Source organism: Eumetopias jubatus, unplaced genomic scaffold (genome assembly GCF_037043125.1).
Source record: "Eumetopias jubatus isolate StellerSeaLion01/CBP00866 unplaced genomic scaffold, mEumJub1_p1.0 scaffold_12, whole genome shotgun sequence".
NCBI classification, from domain to species: Eukaryota; Metazoa; Chordata; class Mammalia; order Carnivora; family Otariidae; genus Eumetopias; species Eumetopias jubatus.
Window position 1 is genome coordinate 110,602,188 of NW_028274818.1, and position 22,007 is coordinate 110,624,194.

Sequence of the window (22,007 nt, forward strand, 5' to 3'; positions counted from 1 at the left end):
GGGATACTGGACATGAGCGAAAGCCTGAAAGAAGGTGTGCCCTCGACCCCATGCCCTCCCCTGCCCTCCGTCCGCCCCCAGAGCACGGGGCCTGCCTGTCAGCTGGGTGGGTTGTTCGACTCGAGTGGGCACTGGCAGCGGTCTGCCTGTGCCCGCAGCTCCTCCCGAGTTTCTGGCCCCATGTTGAGAAAGCGACGGGACCGCCCGTTCAGGGAGCAGTGACCCTGCCACCCGCCGCTCTGTCCCAGAACACACTGTCTTGGGACGTCGCGTCCTTGTGTGTGAGCGCCGGACAGTCGGACTTTATGTTCTCAGCAGTAAGAGCATCTGCCCTTGGCTTTGCCCATGGCCCGGCCCAGGTTATGGACATGGCTGTGCTGTGCCGCATGGCCTGTCCAGACGGCCTTCTCCCACGGTGTCGCGCACACCCGTGTTCACAGCCGCTCTCCTCACACTGGTCGCGGTGGAAGCAGCCCACCACAAGAGACGGAGGAATGGATAAGAAAACGTATACCCACGCACTGTATAGGAAGGAGTGGTGGACTGACACCTTCCACAGGCTGGAGGGACCTTACCAGCAGGAGAAGCCCACCACAAAAGACCACGTGTTCTGTGAGTCCCGAGGATGTGTCCGGGAGAAACCGGTCCATACAGACGGAAGATTAGTGGTTTCGGGGCCTGGGGGGAGCCACCTCTCTCTGTCATGTTCTGAAATACCGGCACTGATGACCCCCTGCGTGTGTCTTGACTCCTGTCACTAAGGCACCTTTATGTGTTTAAAAATGGCTTTATTTGAGATAGACGCCATATAACTCCGCTGTTCTGAAAATACGGTTCAGATACTTAGTAGAAGCCCTCACCACGGCCCACTTTAGGGACCTCGCTGTCACCTCAGAGGGGTCCCACCTGCCCATCTGCAGCCGATCCCTGTTCCCTGGCCTTCCGCCCCCACTCGCCACCAAGCTGTTTGTTTTGCTTTCCTTGTCCTGCTGTTCATTCAGCAAGAGGAAGAAAGAGTAGGCTGATGATGGAGTTACTGATCTCAGTTCCAGCGCAGGCCACAGTCTGGGTGTTTCTCTGCAGTTTTGTGGGATGATGGGAGCCTTGGTGGGCGTGCAGACATGCGGGTGCCCCCATGGTGCTCCCAGCACAGGGAGCCGAGCCACTGCCCCAACAGGCGGTCTGTCTGCCCACGCACCCGAGGCCGTCCTGCTGGCTCTTTCCCGATTTATATCCGTGCTCATCTGCCCTCGGTGGCCACCCGAGAATCTTGGAGCGAACCCAAGCGCCAAGTAATGGGGCCTTTTCAGACGCTGGGGGGACATGCTTGGGGTGTTTGGACACGTTTTCCTGAAGAAAACCATATTCGGGTTATTTGTGGCTCCGACCCCGACTTCCAAGCCCCTCAACCTGGCAGCCTGCCTCCGCAACCACGTGGCGAGCGCGGGGCTGCCCTTAGGGCCCCAGTGTTGGGCCCACTGAACCCTGTCTGGTGGGCTGTCTCCTCACAGATGAGGCGCCGCGTGTACAGAGTTAACAGGTGTCCACAGAGGTGGGGAGGAGTGTGGGCTCCTCCCCCGGGGGGAGGGGGAGGGGGCGGGCGCTTTTTGGGAGCGTCATTCACATGCTGTGGAATCGTGAGTCCATTGCACGAGCGTTTCCTTGATCTTGGAAGTCCGGGAGCAGGAAGGGCCTCACAGGGACGGGCCCTGTCTGTGATGGAAGTAGTCTGGATGCTTCAGGTGACGGGCAGCCCCCGCATAGCAGAGGTTGGACCCGTTGGGCCTTCCAGCTGGCCGCGCATGAGCAGGCCCAGAGGCCACGGGCCAGAGTGCTTTCCACTTCCAGACTCCACCATTCACCAGCGCCTTTTTAGATGGAAACTTTTCCAACGGTTTTTAAAGAGTAGGTATATGGGGCGCCTGGGTGGCTCAGTCGTTAAGCATCTGCCTTCAGCTCAGGTCATGATCTCAGGGTCCTGGGATCGAGTCCTGCATTGGGCTCCCTGCTCGGCAGGAAGCCTGCTTCTCCCTCTGCCTCTCTCTCTCTCTTACTTTCATGAATAAATAAAGCATTAAAAAAATAAAAATAAAAAGCAGGTATAATCTTGCAACTGTTTCTTAGTTACCTCTCTAGCCATAGCATTTACGCTTCCTGATACGTAGGACGTTGCATTAAATGTTTGGCTTCACTTGGAGATCAGAAATCCCAGCATGGAGGTGCCCCGTGAACAGCAGCGTGCCGAGCCTTAACTACCCAGAAATCCGGCATCACAGGCCCTCAGCCGGCTACCGTCCTGCGGGTGCCTGGCTCTGCTGGCTCCAGTGTGGCTGCCTGGGGCTGCGCGGGCTTGGCATGGGCAGCGTGCGTGTGCGCAAGTGCGCGTGTATGTGCGTGCAGGGCGGCACCTGGTGGACTGAGTGGTGGTGTCCGCTGCCACCGAGGCTGTGTTTTTGTAAAGACACAATTTGCTGTGAATTCGGAGAGCCTCGTGGAGTGTGGGCCTGTGTCTGCGGGGAATAGTTTCGGAAGGACACATCCCGTCGGGGATGTGTAGCAGGGTGTCTGCTCTTCAGCAGCTGGTTTGGGGGTGAAAGCCACCGTAGAAGATCACTGAGTCACATCACCGAACGGGACCCACCCAACCCAACCACATCAGCGGTGAAACCTGTGAGAAGCAGCCTCTCGTGGCAGGAACACCCGCGGCCGGGGCCCCGTGGTCAATACTCGGCTGCCCTGCAGAGTGGAGGTCTGCCGACGGCCACTGGGCGGCGCTCCACAAACGCCTGCTCTCCAGGGCTGGAAAGTATTTTGAGTCATGTTTCGTCTGCTAGAGCTCAAGCTGTCCCGCCGCCAGTCTCCCGGCATCTCGGGCGCTGGCGTCTTATTTCATAGGTTCACCTCATGTGAACGGCAGATGAGCCGGGAGAGCCTCTGGTTAAATGGTCTTAAATATCAGGAGAAAGGTTGAGGACACAGTGGGCACGCAACAAAAGCTTTGTCCTCAGGACCCCTGTCTTACACACATACACGATGGACAAAATAAGACATAAAACGTCTTTAAACTGCATATTCTTTATTAAGATAAAATGGGTATCTTCAAATTCTTTCACTCTTAGATGGCTCATTCACTTTTCAACTTTATTGAGAGCTCACTGTGTGCATGGCATGCTGACCTCTTGCAGAGGGGTCAGGACCCCCCCACACACACACAGCTGCTGGAGCCACCAGGACACTCTGTTCTGTCCTCAGCCCCCAGGATGTGGTCAGCAATTTTTAAATTTTTATTCTCCGGGAAGAGTGACGTTTGCAGGAGTTGTAAGGCTCTCTGCTGGCCTTCGTGGCTGGCCTGTGTGGTGGTGTTTACGGTGCACTCTGCCACCGTACGTGGCCGCGACCGGTCGCCTTACTGTGATTGTAACCCTGAGCTACAGAGAAACAACTGGAGACGTCAGGGTCTGTAGGACCAGGGGAAATACCGATCTTACGGTAATAAGTTCTGTGCCATTTGCTGATCTACAGCCTATACCCCTGGAAATACACATTTTAAGAATTCCAGAATTGGATAATATATATCAAATAATTTAAATCTTCAAATGTGTGGGTTTTTTCTTTAGCAGGTTTTCCTGCCTCATTTATGTAGAACTTTAGACCAATGGGTGCATCCACGGGAGCAGATTTAACAGATGAGAAATGAAAAAGCCCCCAGTTTTCCAACCGATTTTAAATTCAAGAACTGGGCTTGTAACTTAGCGTCTTAATAGTTTATTCCAGGTTTATATCCTTTATCAAGTGCTTTCTATGAGGGAATGAATGTTTGACTCATCAACATGTCTGCCGCAATTAGCAGTACCTCTGGTTTCCTAAGATAAATTCTATAACCTTCATGAAGTTAACCTAAGATTAAACTCACCTTTTGGAATCTTAAACAAGCATGGCAAGATAGATGAGTGTTTGTGGATTAACAAAAATAAGATTAATTTTAAAAGTGTAATTATCAAGATTTTGGTAACAAAATTAATGACCTTGGAATATAAACTTTCACTGGGGGAAGTATAGATTGGTCAATTAAAAAAAATATATATATATAGGATTGAGTTCACAGTCTACTTTAGCTTTTCCAAATAGCTGCTCATTCTCCTCTCAGCTCAAAATTCTTTCCTTTTTTTTTTTTTTTTTTTTTTTTGGCAACTTGGCAGAAGTGTTGGAAGCTCCCATACCTGGAAGAGAAGGGTTAGGTCACACCAGATTCACCCGAGATGAATTTAGCACAAGAATGTGGATGAACAAATGTGAAAATGGAGAGTAGGTTCTGCAGCATGTGGGTTGGTGGCAGAGGTGTTCCCAGCAGGAAGAAGAGCATGGAGGTGAAGACACGTCTGTGAGACCCGGGGATGCTGCGAAAGCAGTGGTGGGGGTCTCCATTAGAGGTCAGGATCTGCGCGGGAGACCCAGCCTGCCTCAGGCCTGTGCTTCACCAGGAAGAACTGCCAGGCTGCGACATGCCTCAGGGGCCCTGTGTCACCAGCACATGTGGGCGCTGGGAAGGGGGAGGGACCCCCGGCGGTCACACAGCTGCTGGAGCCACCAGGACTCTCCGTTCTGTCCTCAGCCCTCAGGCCCCTGGACATCACCAGAAACAAGCTAGTTTGCAACCAGAGCCACTGAGAAATTGAAAACAAATCAGTGATTTTAGGTCCCTCTCCTGTTTGGGGGACCCCAGCTGGGGTGAGAAACTCAAGGGTTGTGGGCAGAGACCCATGTGCCCCTAGCTCTGTGCTCTTGGGATTTCCCTCTCTCCTAGGAGCTCTTTCTCCTCAAGCAAAGAGCAGAACAGATAAGCAAGGAAAAGGGTCTTTTTATTTGAAACAGCAACTGCCACTACAAACCAGCCCACCCGCTGGATCCCGTTTCTGCTAATAATGGTGCTGGCTTCCTGAGCCAGGAGCCTGGCTGTGCATGGTGGACGTTGGCATGACCCCAGCCCCGCCCGCCCGCCCGCCCGCCAGCCGTGGCAGAACTAGAGGTGAAGCAGTAGCAGGCGTGTTGCAGGTGAGAGGTTCTACGGCTGCTGTGCTGGGGCCCGTGCAGCCGCACCGGTCACTCAGCCAACACCAGGCATTCCCAGAGGAGCCGTGGCCTCGGGACTACCCGTCGTGCAGCCCACAGCTTGAGGAGGGTGGAGGGGGTCAGGCCTGAGGCTTTTGGGATTTGAAAAGAAACCCCGGTGCATCTGAAGACCTGGAGCAGCAGAGGGGGGACCCTGTCCTTCAGTAGAAATAGCACGTTCCTGACAGAAGCAACCCCGAAACTTCTCTCATTCTGCCCCGGACCTACTGTCAGGGAAGTAGATGGGCCCCACAGAACTGGTCCAGAGTTTCACAGCTACCGGGGGCAAGCGGGACCAGGGCCATGGCATCCAGTGTACTTTCATGATTCTGCACAGGCAGACTCTTAACTCAGTCACATCATCCTAGAGGGGATACATTGTGCAGATAGAAAAACAATGGCAACTAAGTCATGGGCTCAATTTCCCAAGAGACCAGGACCAAATGGAGCAACTTCCCTGCATGGAATGTGGCAGAAAATCGAGCCACACTCTGTTATCCTCAGACCAGATATGTCAGAACTCAGAAGTTTTCAGGTTGTCGCAAGTTAGTACATTAATCTCTCTCCTACGGGACTAATATCCAAAATACATATAAAGAACTCCTACAACTCAGTAGCAAAATGAAATCTGATTACGACATGGGGAGAAGGTCAGAATAGACATTTCTCCAAAGAACACATAGATGGCTAACGTGTACATGAAGGTGCTCTGCATCCCTCACCACCAGGGAGATGCACATCAGAACCACAGAGGGAGAGCTCCTCACACCTGTTAGGATGGCCATCATCAAGAAGACGAGATAAGAGCTGGTGAGGATGTGGAGAAAGGGGAACTGTCGTGCACCATTGGTGAGAATGCAGACCAGTGCAGCCACTCAGTACAGAGTTTCCTCAAAAGTTAAAAAAAAGAGAACTACCCTACGACCTAGTCATCACACTTGTGGGTATTTACCCAAAGGATACAAAACCACCAACTGAAAAGACGTCTGCAGCCCTGTGTTCACCGCAGCATTATTCACCATGGCCAAGACACGGAAGCAGCTAAGTGTCCCTCGATGGACGAGTGGACGCGGAAGGTGTGGGGGTGTGTGTGTACATACACACAGAACATACGGTGTGGAACATCAGCCATAAAAAGGAATGAAGCCTGGCCATTTGTGACAACACAGAGGGACCAGTAGGGCACTGTGCTGAGGAAAATGTCAGCCAGAGGAAGGCAAATACCATATGACCTCACTTACATGGCGGATCTTTGAAAAAACAACCAAGGTCATAGAAACAACAGATTGGTGGGAGAAATGGGTGAAGGGAGTCAAGAGATAAAAATAATAAATAAATAAATATGGTGCATTACTGAGCATCGACCAAAAACAAAGCAGGTGTTTTTTTTTTCTGGATGCACAACCCTAAAAGCAGGATGGTGTTACCAAATTACCAATTCCAACCCAAGCTATTCCCTCTGTAACTGTAACACTGCAAGGAAACTTCGGTTGAAATATAAACCACATTTTAAGGAATGTGCGTGTTTATAGTCCCTTCAGCAAACAACTTCTGTGGGTCTGTTTTCTGCACGTGCATGCGCGCACACACAGTAACATGCCGTGTGTACTGCACGCTATGGGACAGTGGGCCTGGGGCAGGGCCCCATAATCACACTCCTCTTTCCTCAGAAAAGTGCCCTCCTACCACTTCAGATCAGGGTTTGCTACCAAACGAACTTGCTGCCAACCTGAAAAACAAATCTTCCTGCTTTTCGAGTTTTGTGGATTTCAGAGTTGGAGTTAGGGGCTGCAGGCCTGGGATATGTCGTGGTGGTGTGGGGGGCAGGGGGCTTCTGTTCCCACAGTTTTAAAGCAGATGTTTACAGGCCACGGTGTGGAAGGATCCAGGCGCATGCTACTTCTGGCTAAGCAGGTGGGTCTCAGGCTCCCCGCGGCAGCGGCCCCACGCTCCGCGCCTGCGTCAGACGAGGCTCGGTCTTCCAGGCCTGTCTTTCCCCTGGGCAGTCCCTTCCAGCGTCAGCGTTAACCGCCTTTTCCTTTCTTCAGTTTATTTGTATTGTTGAGTTTGGTGCCACGTTGGGGAGTTGGCCTGTACGGCAAAGGCCAGCTGATGTCAGCGGGGAGAGCGGCAGGGGTACTGGGTGCGTTCGGTGGGCAAGGAGAGCTGTGAGCTACTTTACTCTGATTAAGACCAGCCACACCACTGGCTTTCTCCTTCTAAGCATCTTCACGCCACCTGTGTGTGTGACACCGTGCACCTCCTCCATGCGACCCTGCAGCCTCCAAGCCCACCCCCACCTATCCTTCCGACGCGGGTGCTCTTTTGTGTTGCTTCCTTCATTTTCATACTGTTGTGACTTTTCTATCAGATCTCTCTTTTTATAAACAAAAATAAAGTGAGAGAGGGAACCAAGGATTTTAACGAGACGAAGTATAAATACTGGCTTTTGACTGTCATCACTTTGCTCCGGGGACCCAGTGTGGAGGAGGCCGAGGGCGTGGACCTGGAGGATTGAGCGGTGCACACACCTCGGGCAGAAGGGCTGACACAGCTTTCCTTCACACCAGGCCCCTGTTGCTTTGAACAACGTGGCCTTTCTGAACAACAGAAAACTTGGCCAGAACACGCCTTGTGCTGTCCTTTGTTCTTGCCGCAGTGACCTCCTGGGGAAGACAGTGACAAAGTGCCATGCATCCAATTGAAGTGTCAGTCACCTGTCTCCCGGGAGTTGGGAGTGGACCATGCCTGTGGGGCGTGCACCCTCAGCCACCTTCCAGGTGAGCCTGCGGTGAGCATTGATGGCGGCCCCAGGACCGGCTCTCTATGCCATCACCTGCTGGACCGCCACTTGGTCTGGGGAGCAGCTCTGGTGCCCACAGTGCATTTTCTTGATCAGCCGCCGGAGTTTGCTGGGGAAGTTTCTGTTGATGTAGCGGTAAAGAAGTGGCATCACGGAGCTGCTGGAGAAGGCCAGGAATCTCGACAAGTCCTTAGCAAAGAGCAGAATCCCCAGGTGGTGCCCATCCATGGGCTTCCCCCGCAAGGCGAGCAACGTGTGCCCCAGGAGGGTCAGGTAGTGAGGCGTCCAGAGCCCAAACTGCGTGCACACGGTGGCCACCAGAAGCCTGTGCACTGAGGGGTCCAGCCTCCCTGCATCCTGGTCAAGGGGCGTGTCTTCCTTCCGGATCCTTGAGATGAGCGCAAGCGCATAGAGCACGGCCAGGGTGGGGACCAGATACCCAATGAATACCATGATGGCGTCAGCAGCCTCTGTGTCCTGCATCTTGGAGCACTCGACGATCCTGGCCGCCACGTGGCTGCAGATGTAGAACAGCAGGGAGGAGAAGCTGGTGAGCAGGGCCCCGCCCCAGACAAAGCCGCACACGTGCCTGGTGTTGTAGACACTGGACATGTAGGTGCGTGGCAGAGCCCGCTCGATGTAGTAGTCAAGGCTGAGCAGGGCCGTGGAGTACATGGTCACCAGGGAGGAGACGTTGAACAGCACCAGCAGTGTGATGTGGGCCTCGCTGCTGAAGCCCCACAGGGCCCACCCGGAGGCGCTGGGGCCCAGCAGGTGCACAGGTGCCAGGACGCTGAGCACCAGGCCTGCCACGGCCATGTTCACGAAGTAGACGTCGGGCATGGTCATGCTGCTCTGGTCGTACAGGTTGACCAGGACGAGCAGGGCGTTGTAGCCCAGGCCCACGGGGACGCCGATGACCAAGTAGAGCAGAGAGAAGACAGACAGGACCACGTAGAAGTGCTGGCAGAGGAGCTGGTCCTCCACGCTGCCCGTGCCGTTGAGCGGGCCACAGCTCCACATGGCGGCAGCGGCGGGGCTGTGTGGGAGGAAGCAGCGCAACGTTAGACCCAGGCCTGCGGACCCCTCCGAAATGCAGACAGAGGTGGCGCAGGGAGAGAGCCTCGCTCCTTAAACTAGCACAGGACAGTCAGAGACGAAAATTCTGTCCTGAGCACGTGTGTTTCCTGTGAAAGCGAAGGTGCCGTCCCATGGCTGTCCTAAGTCCTGAGCTGGGCCAGCGAGGTCACGATGCTGCACTAATCTTACCAACCGTGGTGAGTCTCCCTAAGCCTGCTTCTGAGAGAAATCTGAGCAACGGATGATTTGCCCAAGATGCTGCTGGGAAGTCGCTCGCAGCCTGCTTCGTGGCTCCTCCTGGGTCCCGGCTTCCCTGTGCGGGGAGATGGCCACGCTGTAGGACCTCCCCCAACCCCACCGTGCCCTCACCGCTCTGCCTGGGCTACATGGCCTTGAGTCCACGTAACCCCCTCCTGTTCAGCCTCTTCACTGAAAGTGGGTTGGAAAGACAGGTGCCTATGGGGCCAATGGCCCGTCAGCCAGGGCGGCACCTGCACAGCGCTCGGGGCTGGGATGCGTTCTGACGAGGCCTTCCTGTGACAGGGGGACCCTCCACAGCCACCTGGGTGAGAAAAGCAGCCTCTCTGCCGCGCAGGCAGGCCATAGCCTTGCCCGGACCCTTCTCAGCATGCATGGGAATTGTGTACCCGCCTTCCACACCTACGTCTGTGGTCTGGTGGCCAGAGACCCATCCTGTCTCTCGTGGCACCCAGGCTGCACCAGCAGGCAGCACCGCCAACCCCGTGAGCAGGCGTGGGTGCACATGTGGGCAGCTGCACAAGCTGGTGTGTGTGACCGAGGTGCGCTGTGAGCTGAGCTGGGAGAGCAGGAGGCGCTAAGCCAGGCAGGGGAGACTGGAAGTGGGGCTGGCTGCCACGGGCTGAGACGCTCGTGCCTTCATCCCCACAGGGCCATCGCGGGGTCCCAGTGAGGCCATGCCCACGGGAATTGTCGTGGATCCTGGGGTTCCCTGGGGGGACATGCTCCCTGTGGGAGTGGTGGGGAGGAGCTCCACCCTGCCAAGGCGCCCGTACCCAGAGGGACGGACGGGGTGGGCCTTCGGTCCCAGTGCCCTCACCCAGCCTCGGAGGCAGTGCCCAGGCGGCGTGCAACCCAGTGGCCTGTGTTCTAGCGCTTGGGAGGCCTGGCTACACAGGTGGCCGAGAGAACCCACAATGTGAGGAAAGAACACTCTTCACCAATGTCAGTTCTCTGGAGGAAAACCTTACTTTCCAAACTGTAGTTTGGTCCAACCTGATCTCCTGCTCTCAGAACAAGAAATCCTCTTGGGCAAGCACATACAAAGCAAACATTTGTTTCCCAGGCTTAGGGACAGGGATCAGCCAGCCCCGCTGCCCATGGAGGGGCTCGGGGGCCAGGCCCTGCCCACACCAGCTGCAGGCCGGAGCCCGGCGTGGGGGGGTGAGGGGTGACATGGAGAAAGGACTCTGTGACCAGAGACCTTTACCCACTGTTCTGCCTCGCCCTGCCCCACCCGGGCCAGTGGGGCGATGGGGGGTTAACAGTGAAGGAAATGGGAGGCCGGGGGCCCCCACAACAGGAGTGTGTCTGCACCGGAGTCCCCCAGCATCAGACCACGGTGGGCGGGAGACCGTGCAGACGTCAGGGACGTCAGTCAGTGGGAACGTTTTGAGGTCCTCACGAATGCCACCCAGCAGCCTGCGATGGGTGATGTGTGTCAGACGGTAGCAATACTCAGGGTCGGGCTGGGCGCAGGGCTGGCCGGGCTCCGCCCACACGTGCTGGTTACGTCACTTTTAGAAGTGTTTACTGTTACCCACTGCATGGGCCAGGTCCTAAGGTCTAGACAGTACTCCTCAGCCTCTGGCCCTGGTGGATGCTCTGCACCCCAGGGGCCAGATGCTGGGGGAGAAGGTGGGAGCCCCGGGGCAGGTGGCGCGCTCCTAGAACACCCGTGCGTCCCACAGCTGAGGCACTGGGTCCCGCAGGGGCTGGGGAGGGGTCCCTTTCATGTCATCTTTAGCTGATTACATGGCTGGTTTCCGCTCTCCTTCTCCTTCCTGAATGCCTCCAGAGCTGGCCGTGGATCTTTCAGTGTGGCCTCTTCTCTGTCCTGAGACCCTGCCGTGCTGAACCGAGGCTCCGACAGTAACTGGGGGGCGGAGGGGGACAGTGAGCAGAGGAGGCTGCAGGGAGCTTGTCTGCCAGACTTCACTGGCCTCGAGTCCCCAGGAAACTACATTCTTGTGGCCACTGTGGACATCTTCCATCCCAGAGCATCCGTCCGTGCCGTGACCAGCTGGGCTCACGTCCTGTCCAAGGACCCGTGGGCTCTGCCTGAGATGTCCCCCCTACTCTCGTGTCCAAGCCTCTTTCCTCATGAGAGGACAGAGACGTGCCCCAGAAAGAAAGGCCCTGCGCCATCATTACAACAGGCCCTGGCTCAAGTGGGGCGCTTGCCCCCAGGAAAGGCTGGGACCGGAGGACCCGCACTCCTGGTCCGACGCAGCCCGTCCTCCTCAGACTTGCCCTGTCGCTTCCCTCCTGCCCTCAGCGCTCCCTGCTGCTGCCTGTCCCTAGCGGCGCCCCAGAGGGGCCCGCAGCCGTGCCCGCGCCTCAGGCTGCTTACCTTTATCCCGACCCCACACGTCTCTGCGCCTGGACCGCAGACCGGTGCGGGAGCGACTCGGCAGCACAGACACCGGAGAGGATCCTGCGTTTCTCTGCAAACAACCCGCCCCCGCCCCCGCGCGCTTATCGGCCGCAGCCTCCCGGCGCTGGCTTCCTGTGCGGCACTCGTGCACACTTTGCGCCTGGCCGGCGAGCACACTGCTTGTTTCCTCCAGCGAGTCACCCCGTGTCTGCCTCCCTTGGCAGACACAGCAACCCCTCCCTATCTCTGTTTACACCAGTTCCCCAGAACGGGGCTCCTGCCCAGTTGCGCCAGGTTCCTTCCCCTCTGCACCCCAGCCTGCGCTGAGCTCAGCGATGGGGCAGGTGCGACAAGGCTTGCCCAGAGTCCCCGTGGCCGTTCCTGACACCGGGGCGTGGGGCCGTGATGAGTTCCTTTTTTCTCTTGAGCCAGGAAACTGAGAGGCAGCTTAGAACTATAGGCCGCACCGAGTCTCCACGGAGAGGGGCACCGGGGGCTCTTGGAAGGGGCGGCCATGGCTGAGGACAGGCTCAGGACTGGCAGGAAGAAGGGCGGGTGGTCTCCCCCGTGTCGCTGGGGCGCACAGAGCTGCCGGCCGTGTCCCCCCAGTCAGGGGCTTGGGGAGCCACTGCCCTGACTGCCTGCGGCTGCCCCGTGGGGCCGCAGGGCAGGGCAGCTGGTGAGCGGCGCGCTGGGCTGAGAGTGGCTCCGTTCTTGGGAAATGGTCACGTGGAGCACAGTCTGTTTAGAATTTCCTTCCCAGTTCTCGTGCTTGTGTGGCCCTGGCTCGCGTGTCGGAGAGGGGCCGTATGTGTGGAGAGCAGGCGGGGGCCGCCAGTGCTGGGTCTTCGGTTGGAATAGGCCTGAGTTTCTGTTTGCTGACAGCTAGTAAATACAGAATTTATCCACTTTATTTCAAAAGCGGGAGCTCGCGTCTGTGCATAGTTGTGTGCATCGAGTCGGAGGATGCCAACTGTTGGCTTTCTGTCAGCCTGACGATGACAAGCTTTGCTCTTTTGCCCCAGCATTCTTCTGGGGAAGCCAGCGACGAGGAGCCACTTTGTTTTACAAACACGGGCATGTGGTATTTGCCAAAGCAGGAGCGTTCATTCCTGTCTGGGAGGAGGGGGCTGAGAGGCAGGGGAGGGAAGGGAACACCTGGGGGGTAGGCAGGGGCCAGGTGCAGGGGTGATGCCACCATCACTGAGGCCACTGGATGGCCACGTGCCCACCTCAAGATGGGCTCACCCACGCCCTGTGCAAACCCAACATGGGTCCCTGTGAGCACTGGTGGTGGAGCCCGCTGAGCCCGGGGCTGTGGGCACGTGGCACAGGTGGGCGAGAAGCAGGTGGAGGTACTCAGGAGGCCCAGGGACAGAGACTGCACCCCCAGAACGGCCACGTGTCAGCGGGTCTGGTGAGTGAGCGAACGGTGGTCCTGTCTAACCTTAGTCACAGGCGCTTGGTGAAGCACTCACGGGTCTCGCAGCTGCTGGCTCTCATCATAGCTGACGTTCCAAAAGACACAAGCTGGGGGCGGGGGGGGGGGGGCACCATCCTGTGCAGGCTGGGGCCGCTGCCTGTCATTCTGCACCTGGGAGCCAGGCGGATGCCCCCGAGCCCCCAAGCCTGCCCTCCGGAGGACCTCTGGTGGGGGCTGGTCCCGGCCTGCCTTTCTCTGGTTCCTATTTCCTCAGGGTGATCCACTTCCCTTTTGCACACTCTGGTTTTGCAAGTCCAGGAACCTGGGAACAGAAACTTCCCTCCAGGCCTTCTGGGGAGGAGGTGGTCCTGGGAACAATGGTTTGGCTCCCGCCCTCCTGCCCAGGCCTCAGACCACCTTTCCAGCTCCTGAGAAAGAGGAACTTGGAGCGCAGCCGGAGCGGGGTGGGGGAGGCGGGCCATTCCAGGAAGGCTGTCTCTGCAGGGGTGTGCTGGGCTCAGTGCACTCCATGGTGCCCGGCGCACCCCGCTCCACCCCTTCTCATTTGGAAATCTGCCACATTCTTCCCAGACGGCAGGATGGATAATCTAACTTCCAGGGCCCTGTCACCTGCCTTGTCCCCTCAGCGGACGGGATCAGGTTCAGTGAGGACCCCGGTGGGCTTCTCGTCCAAGCTGGCCTTACAAAAGCAGGCCGGGCCTGTCTCCACACCTCCTCCCTAGGACCCCCGGGACCCTCCTCGCCGGAGCTCCCTGCTGCCTCCCTGGCTCCTGGGCCTGCTTCCTCTTCCACGCACCCTCGAGTCTTTTCTAGAAGGGTTTGTTGGCAGAGCTGCCTGGCCCTGCTCTGCCCTTCCTGTCCCCACTTCCTGCCCCTCACCAGCTCCCTCAGTGCTGCTGCTGCCCCTCTGCCCCCCTCTACTGGGCCTGCCTCCAGACAGACTTACTGCTGTCGCCTCTCCCACCCCCAGAGCCTCCCCCAAGGTCCACGCAGATCCCTCGTCAGCACCCACAGCAATGGTTGTGCCCACAGCTCTGCAGCAGACAAGGCACCGGGAATGGGGCCAAGCTCCTGTCCTCCCGCCTCACCCCCATGACTGTACTTGGGGCCCCCATGGATTCCCACTCCTGCCAGCCCAGCGTCTCGCCTCAGCTGGGTGCTGCTTCTGTCCCTGAGCCTCTCCCTTCCTGGGTGGGGGCCCAGCCTGCTCCTGGAAGGGCCCCTCACAACCTGAACGTCTTCCCAGAGCACTCTCCTCTCCGGCCCAGATCTCCGTGGGGAGAGGTGACCCACTCACCCTCGAGATCCCTGCTGAGACGGGTCCGTGGTGGCTTCTGTGCGCGTGCTGCGTGTTCTCCCGCGAGCCAGGACTGCCCATCAGCAGAGGTGCACGCAGCAAGGGCGCCCCTAGCACGCGCAGGTGTCCTGCTGCCCACGTCCACGGGAACGGCAGCAGCAGGACTGCTGGGCCCCCATCTGTGTAGCCGGACATGGGCCTCTGTGGTGACAGAGTAGCGGCCCAGCCCCGGGCCGGTGGGAGGAGCCGCAGGAGGGCCGTGCACAGTCAGGCTGGCCTGTTCCTCGCGGGCACTGGGCATCTTGGCTGGGCCAGAAAAGGGAGGCAGCTCTCCAGGCCAGAGACCTCGCACCTGCTTGGGGTTGTCCGAGATGGAGCCCGCTGTAACTTTCTTCTGGCTTTTTCTATAAAGGTGACTCACGTACCCTCCCTTTCTGAGGGTTTTGTGTGTGTTTGTTTTGTTTTCTAATTGCAGTCAGAACGAAGAAAGCCTCCACATCAGGAGAACAGGGCCAGTCTTTCAAGTGCCTGCTCCCCTTCCTGGTCCTGTTCCCATGGGATGGAGAGACCAGTATGGCTTGGAGGGCAGCACGGTTCCAGGCCTGTGGGCTGGCGGGCACCCGAGAGGAGAGCAGATGAGCAGCCAGCCCGGTGGTAGCAGGGAGTAGCTGGCCCACAGGAGGGTGCTGGGCCCCACACCAGGTTAGAGCGCACAGTGGGGCTGGCCTGAGAAATGGCAGCCCCAAGCTCCCCGCCCCGGGCGAGCCCATAGTGACTCAAATCGTCACTGTGTACGCGTCCACAGCTGTGCAGGGCCCCTTTCCTCAAGCTTGGCTGTGCGCACATCCCAGAGAGGGCAGCCTCCAGACAGGCCAGACGTTTCCCTCCAGAAAAGCCTGAGAGGACCCAAAAGCTGAGCTGACATCCCACACATGAGGCTGGCTGTGCGGTGGGAAGCCTTCAGAGGGAACAAAGCTGTGTGGTCACTTCTTCCAATGTGGAGGGATCACCTCTTGGGCCCCAAAAGCCCTACCCTTTAGAGGAGAGCAAGGCTGAGGTTCGCAAGGACAGAGTCTCGTGGTCAAAGCTGGATCCATTTGTGGACTTGGTGTCGTTGCACTGCCGTCCGGGCCTCTGCTGCCTCATGGGGGGCCCTGGGGCCAGCCTGTCAGAAGGGCATGGTACAGTAGCTGCCTCCCACAGGGCAGGAGAGACCCAGTGAATGCCGGCCGAGGACAGAGTGAGAGACTGGTGGACGTGCAGGACGTGTCTGTCCGCTGGGAGGCCCCTAGGGGCTGGAGCCCTTTTGGGTTCTCTGCCCCATCCCGGTTTCTAGGGACTTAGCGATTTCCAGGCGCTCTCTCTCTCTCTCCCTTTGGCCCCAGCTGTGTGTCCTCAGCCGGGTGACAGTCCTTGCAGATGCTCTTATGCATAAAAGAAAAGCCATTTTCTTCCAAGATCCCCTCTGGGCTTCAATAATTATATTTCAAGAAGATGCTTTCCTAGACTTGCCAATTTCCAACCCTTGGAGACCTCTTGGCCGCCTCCCGGTCGTGTCGTGCTCCGCTTGAGCTGTGTCGGGAGGCTCTTGGGGCAGGGTTATGGGCTCAGCACGGGAGCGTGGAAGTGCTGGAGAAGGCTGAGAGGAGGGAACCCGCAGACCCCTGGGCGTGATGGAGGAGGACGTCTGGTGGCCGCGGGTCTGGCCTGAACACCCCTCTGGGCATCTCTCCTTGCTGGCTTGGAAAACCGAGGAGGCACCCTCTGCTCTGGGCCCTGAGCTAGTACTTTGGGGATCTCCGGTTTCTTCCTTATTGGTACCGGCAAGCGCCCGAGATGCCAGCTCTGTAGGAGTCACGCAGACACAGCCTTGAGGCCCTGCTGTAAGAGCAGGTGCAGGCCTGGTCCCCGGTGGCTGACCAGTGAACCAGCACGCGGGCAGAGAGGGCCCTGCAGGCCACGGGTTTGGAAGGGAGGCCTGTGCGTGGGAGGCCAGGCCACGGGGAAGATGAGCTGACAGGAAAGCTGGGAACAGAGACAGGCCACACCTCTGCTCAGCAGCCTGAGGAGCCCTGAAAAACCAGGAGGGGCCGTTGTCCCAAGCAGCAGGGGTGGTGCCCGTGTTAGGAGCTGCCAGGCCTGGGTGGTGGAGGGGGACAGACGGGGACAGGTGCACAGTGGGGCCTCGGTGCGTCCTGGGACACCAGTCCGAGGTGGCTTTCCTACTTTGAGGAAGCGGCTCTGAGTTCAGGCACTGCCTTGAACCCTGGCCTGCCGCATTCTACCCTACGCGGGGGAGCCCTGAAACAGGAGCTCGGCAGTGAAGGTGGCTGCTTACACGGACACTCCCGCCTTGCAGAGGGAGTGGGGCTAGCAACCTGTGAACTGGCGCAACACACCGTCAGGAAAGGTGCACGTGCCCCAAATTTTGGGGAGTGTCCACCTAGTTGAAAATTCCGTCTCCGGAGCCTTCTGCCAGGACTGGTGCCCAGGCTTACTGCTTACCCAACCGGGGGGCGCTGGTTAGGCGGGTAACGTACTACCTCAGTTTCTCCAGCTTAGGAGACTCCCATGTGACTGCTGGGGGATTAGGTGGATCCAGCTGTGTGGAGCACGGCAGTCTGAGCCTCAGCAAGTCCCTGGTGGGTGGACGAGGAGGGTGCACGCACAGAATCTGCCACCTGACACATGGGAAGAGGAGACCTACAGGAAGGGAGGTATGGGGACGTAAGCACCAGTCACGAGCCTAGTGCCAGCTGTCAGGGGGGAGTCGGGGAGGGTGGGGAGAGGAGCAAGCTCCAGACCCTCACCACACGCATGGACCGTCCCCATCACAGAGGCTTCCTGAAGCTTAAAGGCTTTGTGGCCAACAACACAAACAGCGCATTTCCTGGTGCTGCGTTCACGTTACACTGGGGCATGAATGTGTGCTTCCCTCGCCTGTGTTCACAGCACGCAAAGAAGGGGGCTGGGGGAGAGAGCAGCTCTGGGCCCGTTCTTTTCCCATCCTAACACGGGAGGATTCGGGGAGCCCTTTCTGCAGCGACACTCCCTCCTCTTTCCTGCTGGCAAGGCCCACACTGCTGTTAGGCTGCCTGTTAGAAGCATTTTGAGGCAGGACATCGATGGCTTTCTTTCTGTGCCTTTTCAAAAAAGAGCCCAAAATGGTATAAACCAGCTCATTAAAAGTGCATGTCTGTAAGCAATGAAAATGAACTTTGCTAAAATCCAGGGCTAAAGTAAATAGCGGTCCCTGTGCAAACAGGATGCCCAGAGTGGGTCGCAGCAGGAGTCTGGGCGGCGCGGGGGGGGGGGGGGGGGCGCTGTGCAGACACGGGAGCAGGCTGCCGCTGGGGTGGGTGGGGGTCACGCCTCCTGGGAGTCCTGCGGGTGCGTGTGCTCGGGCATGTCCACGCACAGAGCCCACAGAGATGAAAGACCAGCAAAAAGGAATCAGCCTGTTCCAAGGTAGCTGAGCTGGTTTCACTAAAACGTTACCCTTATTTCCTTGCTCTGTTAATCAGGAAATCCTGTCCTCTGGTGTTGGGGGCCCGCTGGTGCTGGGCCTCCTGCCCGACCCCCCCCCTCCCCCACCGCCCACACTGGGGCAGGGCGGGGGTGCACACACTGATCCCTTGCCTAGACTGCCTTTCCTCGATTCCTCCCATTCACTTGACAAGTGCTAACTCACCCCTGAAGCTTTGTTTTGGCATCAGCACCCTGAGGAGCCCTCCCTGACCGCTGTCCCCACCCCCCTCCAGCCAGTCCTGCTGCAGCCCTCTCTTTGCCACCTGCTGAGAGCTTTCTGAATAGGGGGAGAGGGCTCTTGATTCCTGCCAGAAGCCTGGCTGGCTCTGGGGAGGAGGATCATTAGGTCATATCAGAGGCTCTCCCCCAAGGTGAGCAATAGACCCCATGCAGCAGAAGGGGTAGCAGAGAGTGGCAGCGCCTCTTGTCGCCGGGAGATCTGGGTGTGGGCACGGGGCTGTGGGGCCCAGGCAGTGCACCCTGAGTGGGCAGACAGCTCAGCCTGGCTGACGGTCTTGTGGGTTGTTTCTGTTTGATGTAGACCCGCTGTGCACCATGAGACTCAACTTCAGATGAATGTTCTAGAACAATCAGCTTTGAAAGTGACTCCTGAATGTTTATTTCCTTTTGTAATAATGGGCAGAGGCTTTAGCTACAATTAACATCCAGCTGGTAGGAGCCAGACACTCCGGAAAGGCTGCTGTTTTCATAGGTTTTTCAATGTAGAGAGCTTACGCATACTGATTCCTATCACAAATGCTGTGCCTTCCTGGGGTGTGATAAGAAACTGTTCGTTATATAGATGGGTTGTTTTGATTTTTATAGGCTTTTGCTTTTTACAGTTCTAAAGTGCAGAGTAGTGAGTGAACCAGGCAACCTGGCTCAGACGCATAAACAAAGAGCAGCCTCTCTTTCTCCGTGGAAGAGAACAGGCATGTTTGCTGGCTCAGGAAGGGCTGCCGGGGACTGAGACCAAGCAGTCAGGTCCGGGCCGGCAAGGCGCCTGTGCCAGGCCACCGGCTTCCTTCCCTGGAAGGAGACACGGGACACACGCTCTTTTGTCAATGCAGCACTAGTTTCTTGGGCTTTTCTGTTCTCGGACTAACTTGGTTTGAGGCTAGTGCTCCTTCCAGGCCAGGGGAAAACAGAAACTAAAAGACTGACTCAGAAATTCAAGGGGCTGAGAATAGATCGGGTCTCCATTTCAGACTCTGGGCAGACCTGGCACCTCAGCCAGGCTCCCTGATCTCCCCCCAGCCTTTAACTGGGTGTGCTCTTACCTGGGCGGCCGGGGGGGGGGGGGGTGGTGGGGAGGGTGGGGGGGGTGGCGGCGCTCAGAGCCACTCATCAGCGCCTGTGGTTCTTTCCCAGGGAGGAACCGCTGGTTATTTTTACTCATCACAGTTGCTTCCTCAGTTTGCTGGGTTCTAATTAAAACTGGGAAGCTCCTGGGTACACCCCCACTGGCATGTATGGGAGGAAAGGGACCCAGGGTGGGCCTGTTGGGGGACTCACAGGACACCTGGCCCATCTCACCCTGTCCTGAGATGTGAGGGATGTTGTGTTTGCACATGGAGGCTCCCAGGGGACTGAACTCTGTTCCCCAGCACCGTGATATTTTGGCATCTCAAATTAGAGAGAAGATCAGCCTTTTTCTTATCTAGACTGAGTCCCCTGCCTGGGTGGTATTTTGGGTCGTAGGTCTGTGAGACCCCTGTGGGCAGGTGCAGCCTGATGCTACACAGTTTTACAAGTGGCTTTAGCCTTAGAGCCAGCAGCAAGCAAGGGGAAATGACAGGAAACACTGTTTAAGGAAGAAGGAGCATGATTTGTCATGTGTGCTAACGCAGAGGCCCCAGTTCTCTGGAAGGGAACTCACCCACCCCCGCACCACCACCCCCCCGTCCCACTGCCACCCCCAAGACACTGCCCTGGTACGTTTTTGGGTCACAAGAGGCCAGGGGACAGTTATGTTTTCAGGATTCCAAATGACATCCGAGGGACGCGAGATGGATGCCGCTGCCCCAGGAGCCCCCTCCCCTCCCCAGGAGGCAGCAGGGCCCTCTTCCCACCTGTAAATCACACAGGCATATTTCCCAGCAGTGATCTCTCTGTAAGTATGTCACCTTCTCATTATATAATAGGTATAAATCAGTCTTCACATCCCAACCTAAAAGCCTGTATGACCCACATTAAGTGGATATACCTTGCGTGTCATCGACCTACCGTGGGCTTTGAGTTCCACGCTGACATTTATGTTCTGCCCTAAGGCTGTGCTTTTCCATCCTCAGGGTATTTCCACACTCACTAGAGAGGCAGGACACCGCATGGTCAAAGAGCTGTGTGTGGCCCTGGGTGAAGGGCTTACTGCTCCAGCCCCAGCCTCCTATGTGTGACGGGCCTGGTAAGCACTGACCACATGCAAGCTACTTATCTGAGGCCTGCTTCGTTCAGGAAGAGAGCAGAGGCTCTGGTTTGGAGAGCCGGGCCCCATAGCAGTTCCTCACCGGGCTATGCCACGGGTCCTAGACAGTGGCTGTCCACTAAGCGTCATTTTCACTCGGCGGTGCCCCAGCTAGACCCAGTCAGGACAGTGGAGGATCTGGTCACCACTATGCATGGTCAGAGCCACTTTCCTCATACCCTTGTATTTGCAGGGGTCTGTGAAGCCAGCAGAAGTCTTTTGCAATTGCATGCTAACCTCTGCTAGAGGCTGAAGATAGGGGCTGCTCGGCTGAAATAGGGAGCTTGTTCCTTAGAGCTGGAATGGAGACCTCAAAGGACGTCAGAGGGATAAGTGGTGCTCTGGACATCAAATGTACAATCACCCTCAGGCCCTCCACATCTGGGCAGGGCAGAGACTAGGTAGATGACCACAAGCAGATGAATGCCCAGCTTAGAGACCCGAGTTAAGGGGTTTCTTGTTGCTAGGAGAGTGGGTGTTCAAAGGCTGGGGGTCACTGCCTTCCTGTGAAGTTTTGCAGGAGCCTTTCCATGCACAGGGAATTTTTATATTTTTACCAAGTGTCCAAGACAGTTAACAACAGACTTGCTGTCTGCATTTAGATGTAGTTCCCTAACTTACTAAAAATTGTGCAATCATAAAGAGGAGGAAAGCTATAAGCATGCTGACCCTGGAGAACGCGGTCAGCCTCCCCCCCCCCGCCCCCCCCCCGCCCCCCGCCCCACCGCCCCGCAGGACATGTGAGGGAACAGCGGTGTTGCTAAGCCACATGCCCCTCCACAGGTTAATGACCGCAGGGTAGCGGCGGCCCGGTCAGCGCGCAGCTGGAGGTTGGCCCCAGATGCGGGACATCGTCCCCGCCCCCGCAAGGGGACAGCACCCCCAAAACTCCAGGGAACAGCGCCCCTCCTCCCCTGGGGGACAGCACTCCCAAAACTCTGGGGGACAGCGCCCCCAACCCCGCAAGGGGACAGCAGCCCCAAACCTCCAGGGGACAGCGCCCCTACCCCCCCCGGGGGGACAGCACCCCCAAACCTCCAGGGAATAGCGCCCCCACCCCGCAAGGGGACAGCGCCAGGGCGGGGCCGAGGCACCGGAGAGTCCGTGCGGGGCCGCCGCAGCCCGGGGCTTGCTCCCCGCGCGGGCCGAGACCCCGAGCGTGCCCGCCGGCCGACCCCGCGTTTGGCGCCCACTCACCGGCTCGCTGGGCCGCGGGCCGCGCAGTCGCCGCGGGGCGGGCAGCTCGGGGCTCCGAGGAGGCGGTGGCTGGGTTCACGGCGCGCACGCCGCGCGGGCCTGTGTACACACGTGACCGCCGCCCGGCCCCGCCCCGCCCCCGGCCGGCCCCGCCCCCGCCCCCGGGCTCGGGCCGCACTCGACCGCGCGGGCGGGGCGGGACGGGGCGGCGCGCGTGCGGTGACCCGGGGTCAGCCGCGTGCCGGACGCAAAGCCCGGGCGCCCCCTTGGGCTCCCTGAAGCGCTGGTGCTGGTTGTGCTGAGTCAGAACGCACTCTAATCTGCAGGGGACAGGCTCCCCCGCACCCTCCGAAGGTTGTAATCTGGCCCTTAACAGGTGCACCTGCTCCTTCGCCGCCTGCGCTTGTGCTTCCAAATTCACCGGTTCCTTCCCGGTCTAAGGAATTACCT

The 22,007-nt window shown here is 58.0% G+C and overlaps 2 protein-coding genes across 5 annotated transcripts in view; one reads left to right on the forward strand and one right to left on the reverse strand.

Moving 5' to 3' along the window:
* The window catches only part of CHLSN (cholesin), a 128,753-nt gene that overhangs the window by 66,035 nt on the left and 40,711 nt on the right, over positions 1–22,007 (forward strand). The gene's annotated exons all lie outside the window — the stretch shown is intronic.
* GPR146 (G protein-coupled receptor 146) lies at positions 6,472–21,625 on the reverse strand. 4 transcript variants are annotated; one of them, XM_028091856.2, is made up of 3 exons: positions 11,604–13,147; positions 11,006–11,126; positions 6,472–8,951 (listed from the first exon to the last, which is right to left on the reverse strand). In XM_028091856.2, the coding sequence occupies exon 3, from the start codon at positions 8,933–8,935 to the stop codon at positions 7,934–7,936; it is 1,002 nt and encodes a 333-aa protein (XP_027947657.1). In that variant the 5' UTR covers positions 8,936–8,951; positions 11,006–11,126; positions 11,604–13,147; the 3' UTR covers positions 6,472–7,933. The 4 variants fall into 4 exon arrangements, with proteins under 4 accessions (XP_027947657.1, XP_027947658.1, XP_027947656.1 ...); XM_028091857.2 differs by lacking the exons at positions 11,006–11,126; positions 11,604–13,147 and adding an exon at positions 21,558–21,625; XM_028091855.2 differs by lacking the exons at positions 11,006–11,126; positions 11,604–13,147 and adding an exon at positions 14,369–17,656.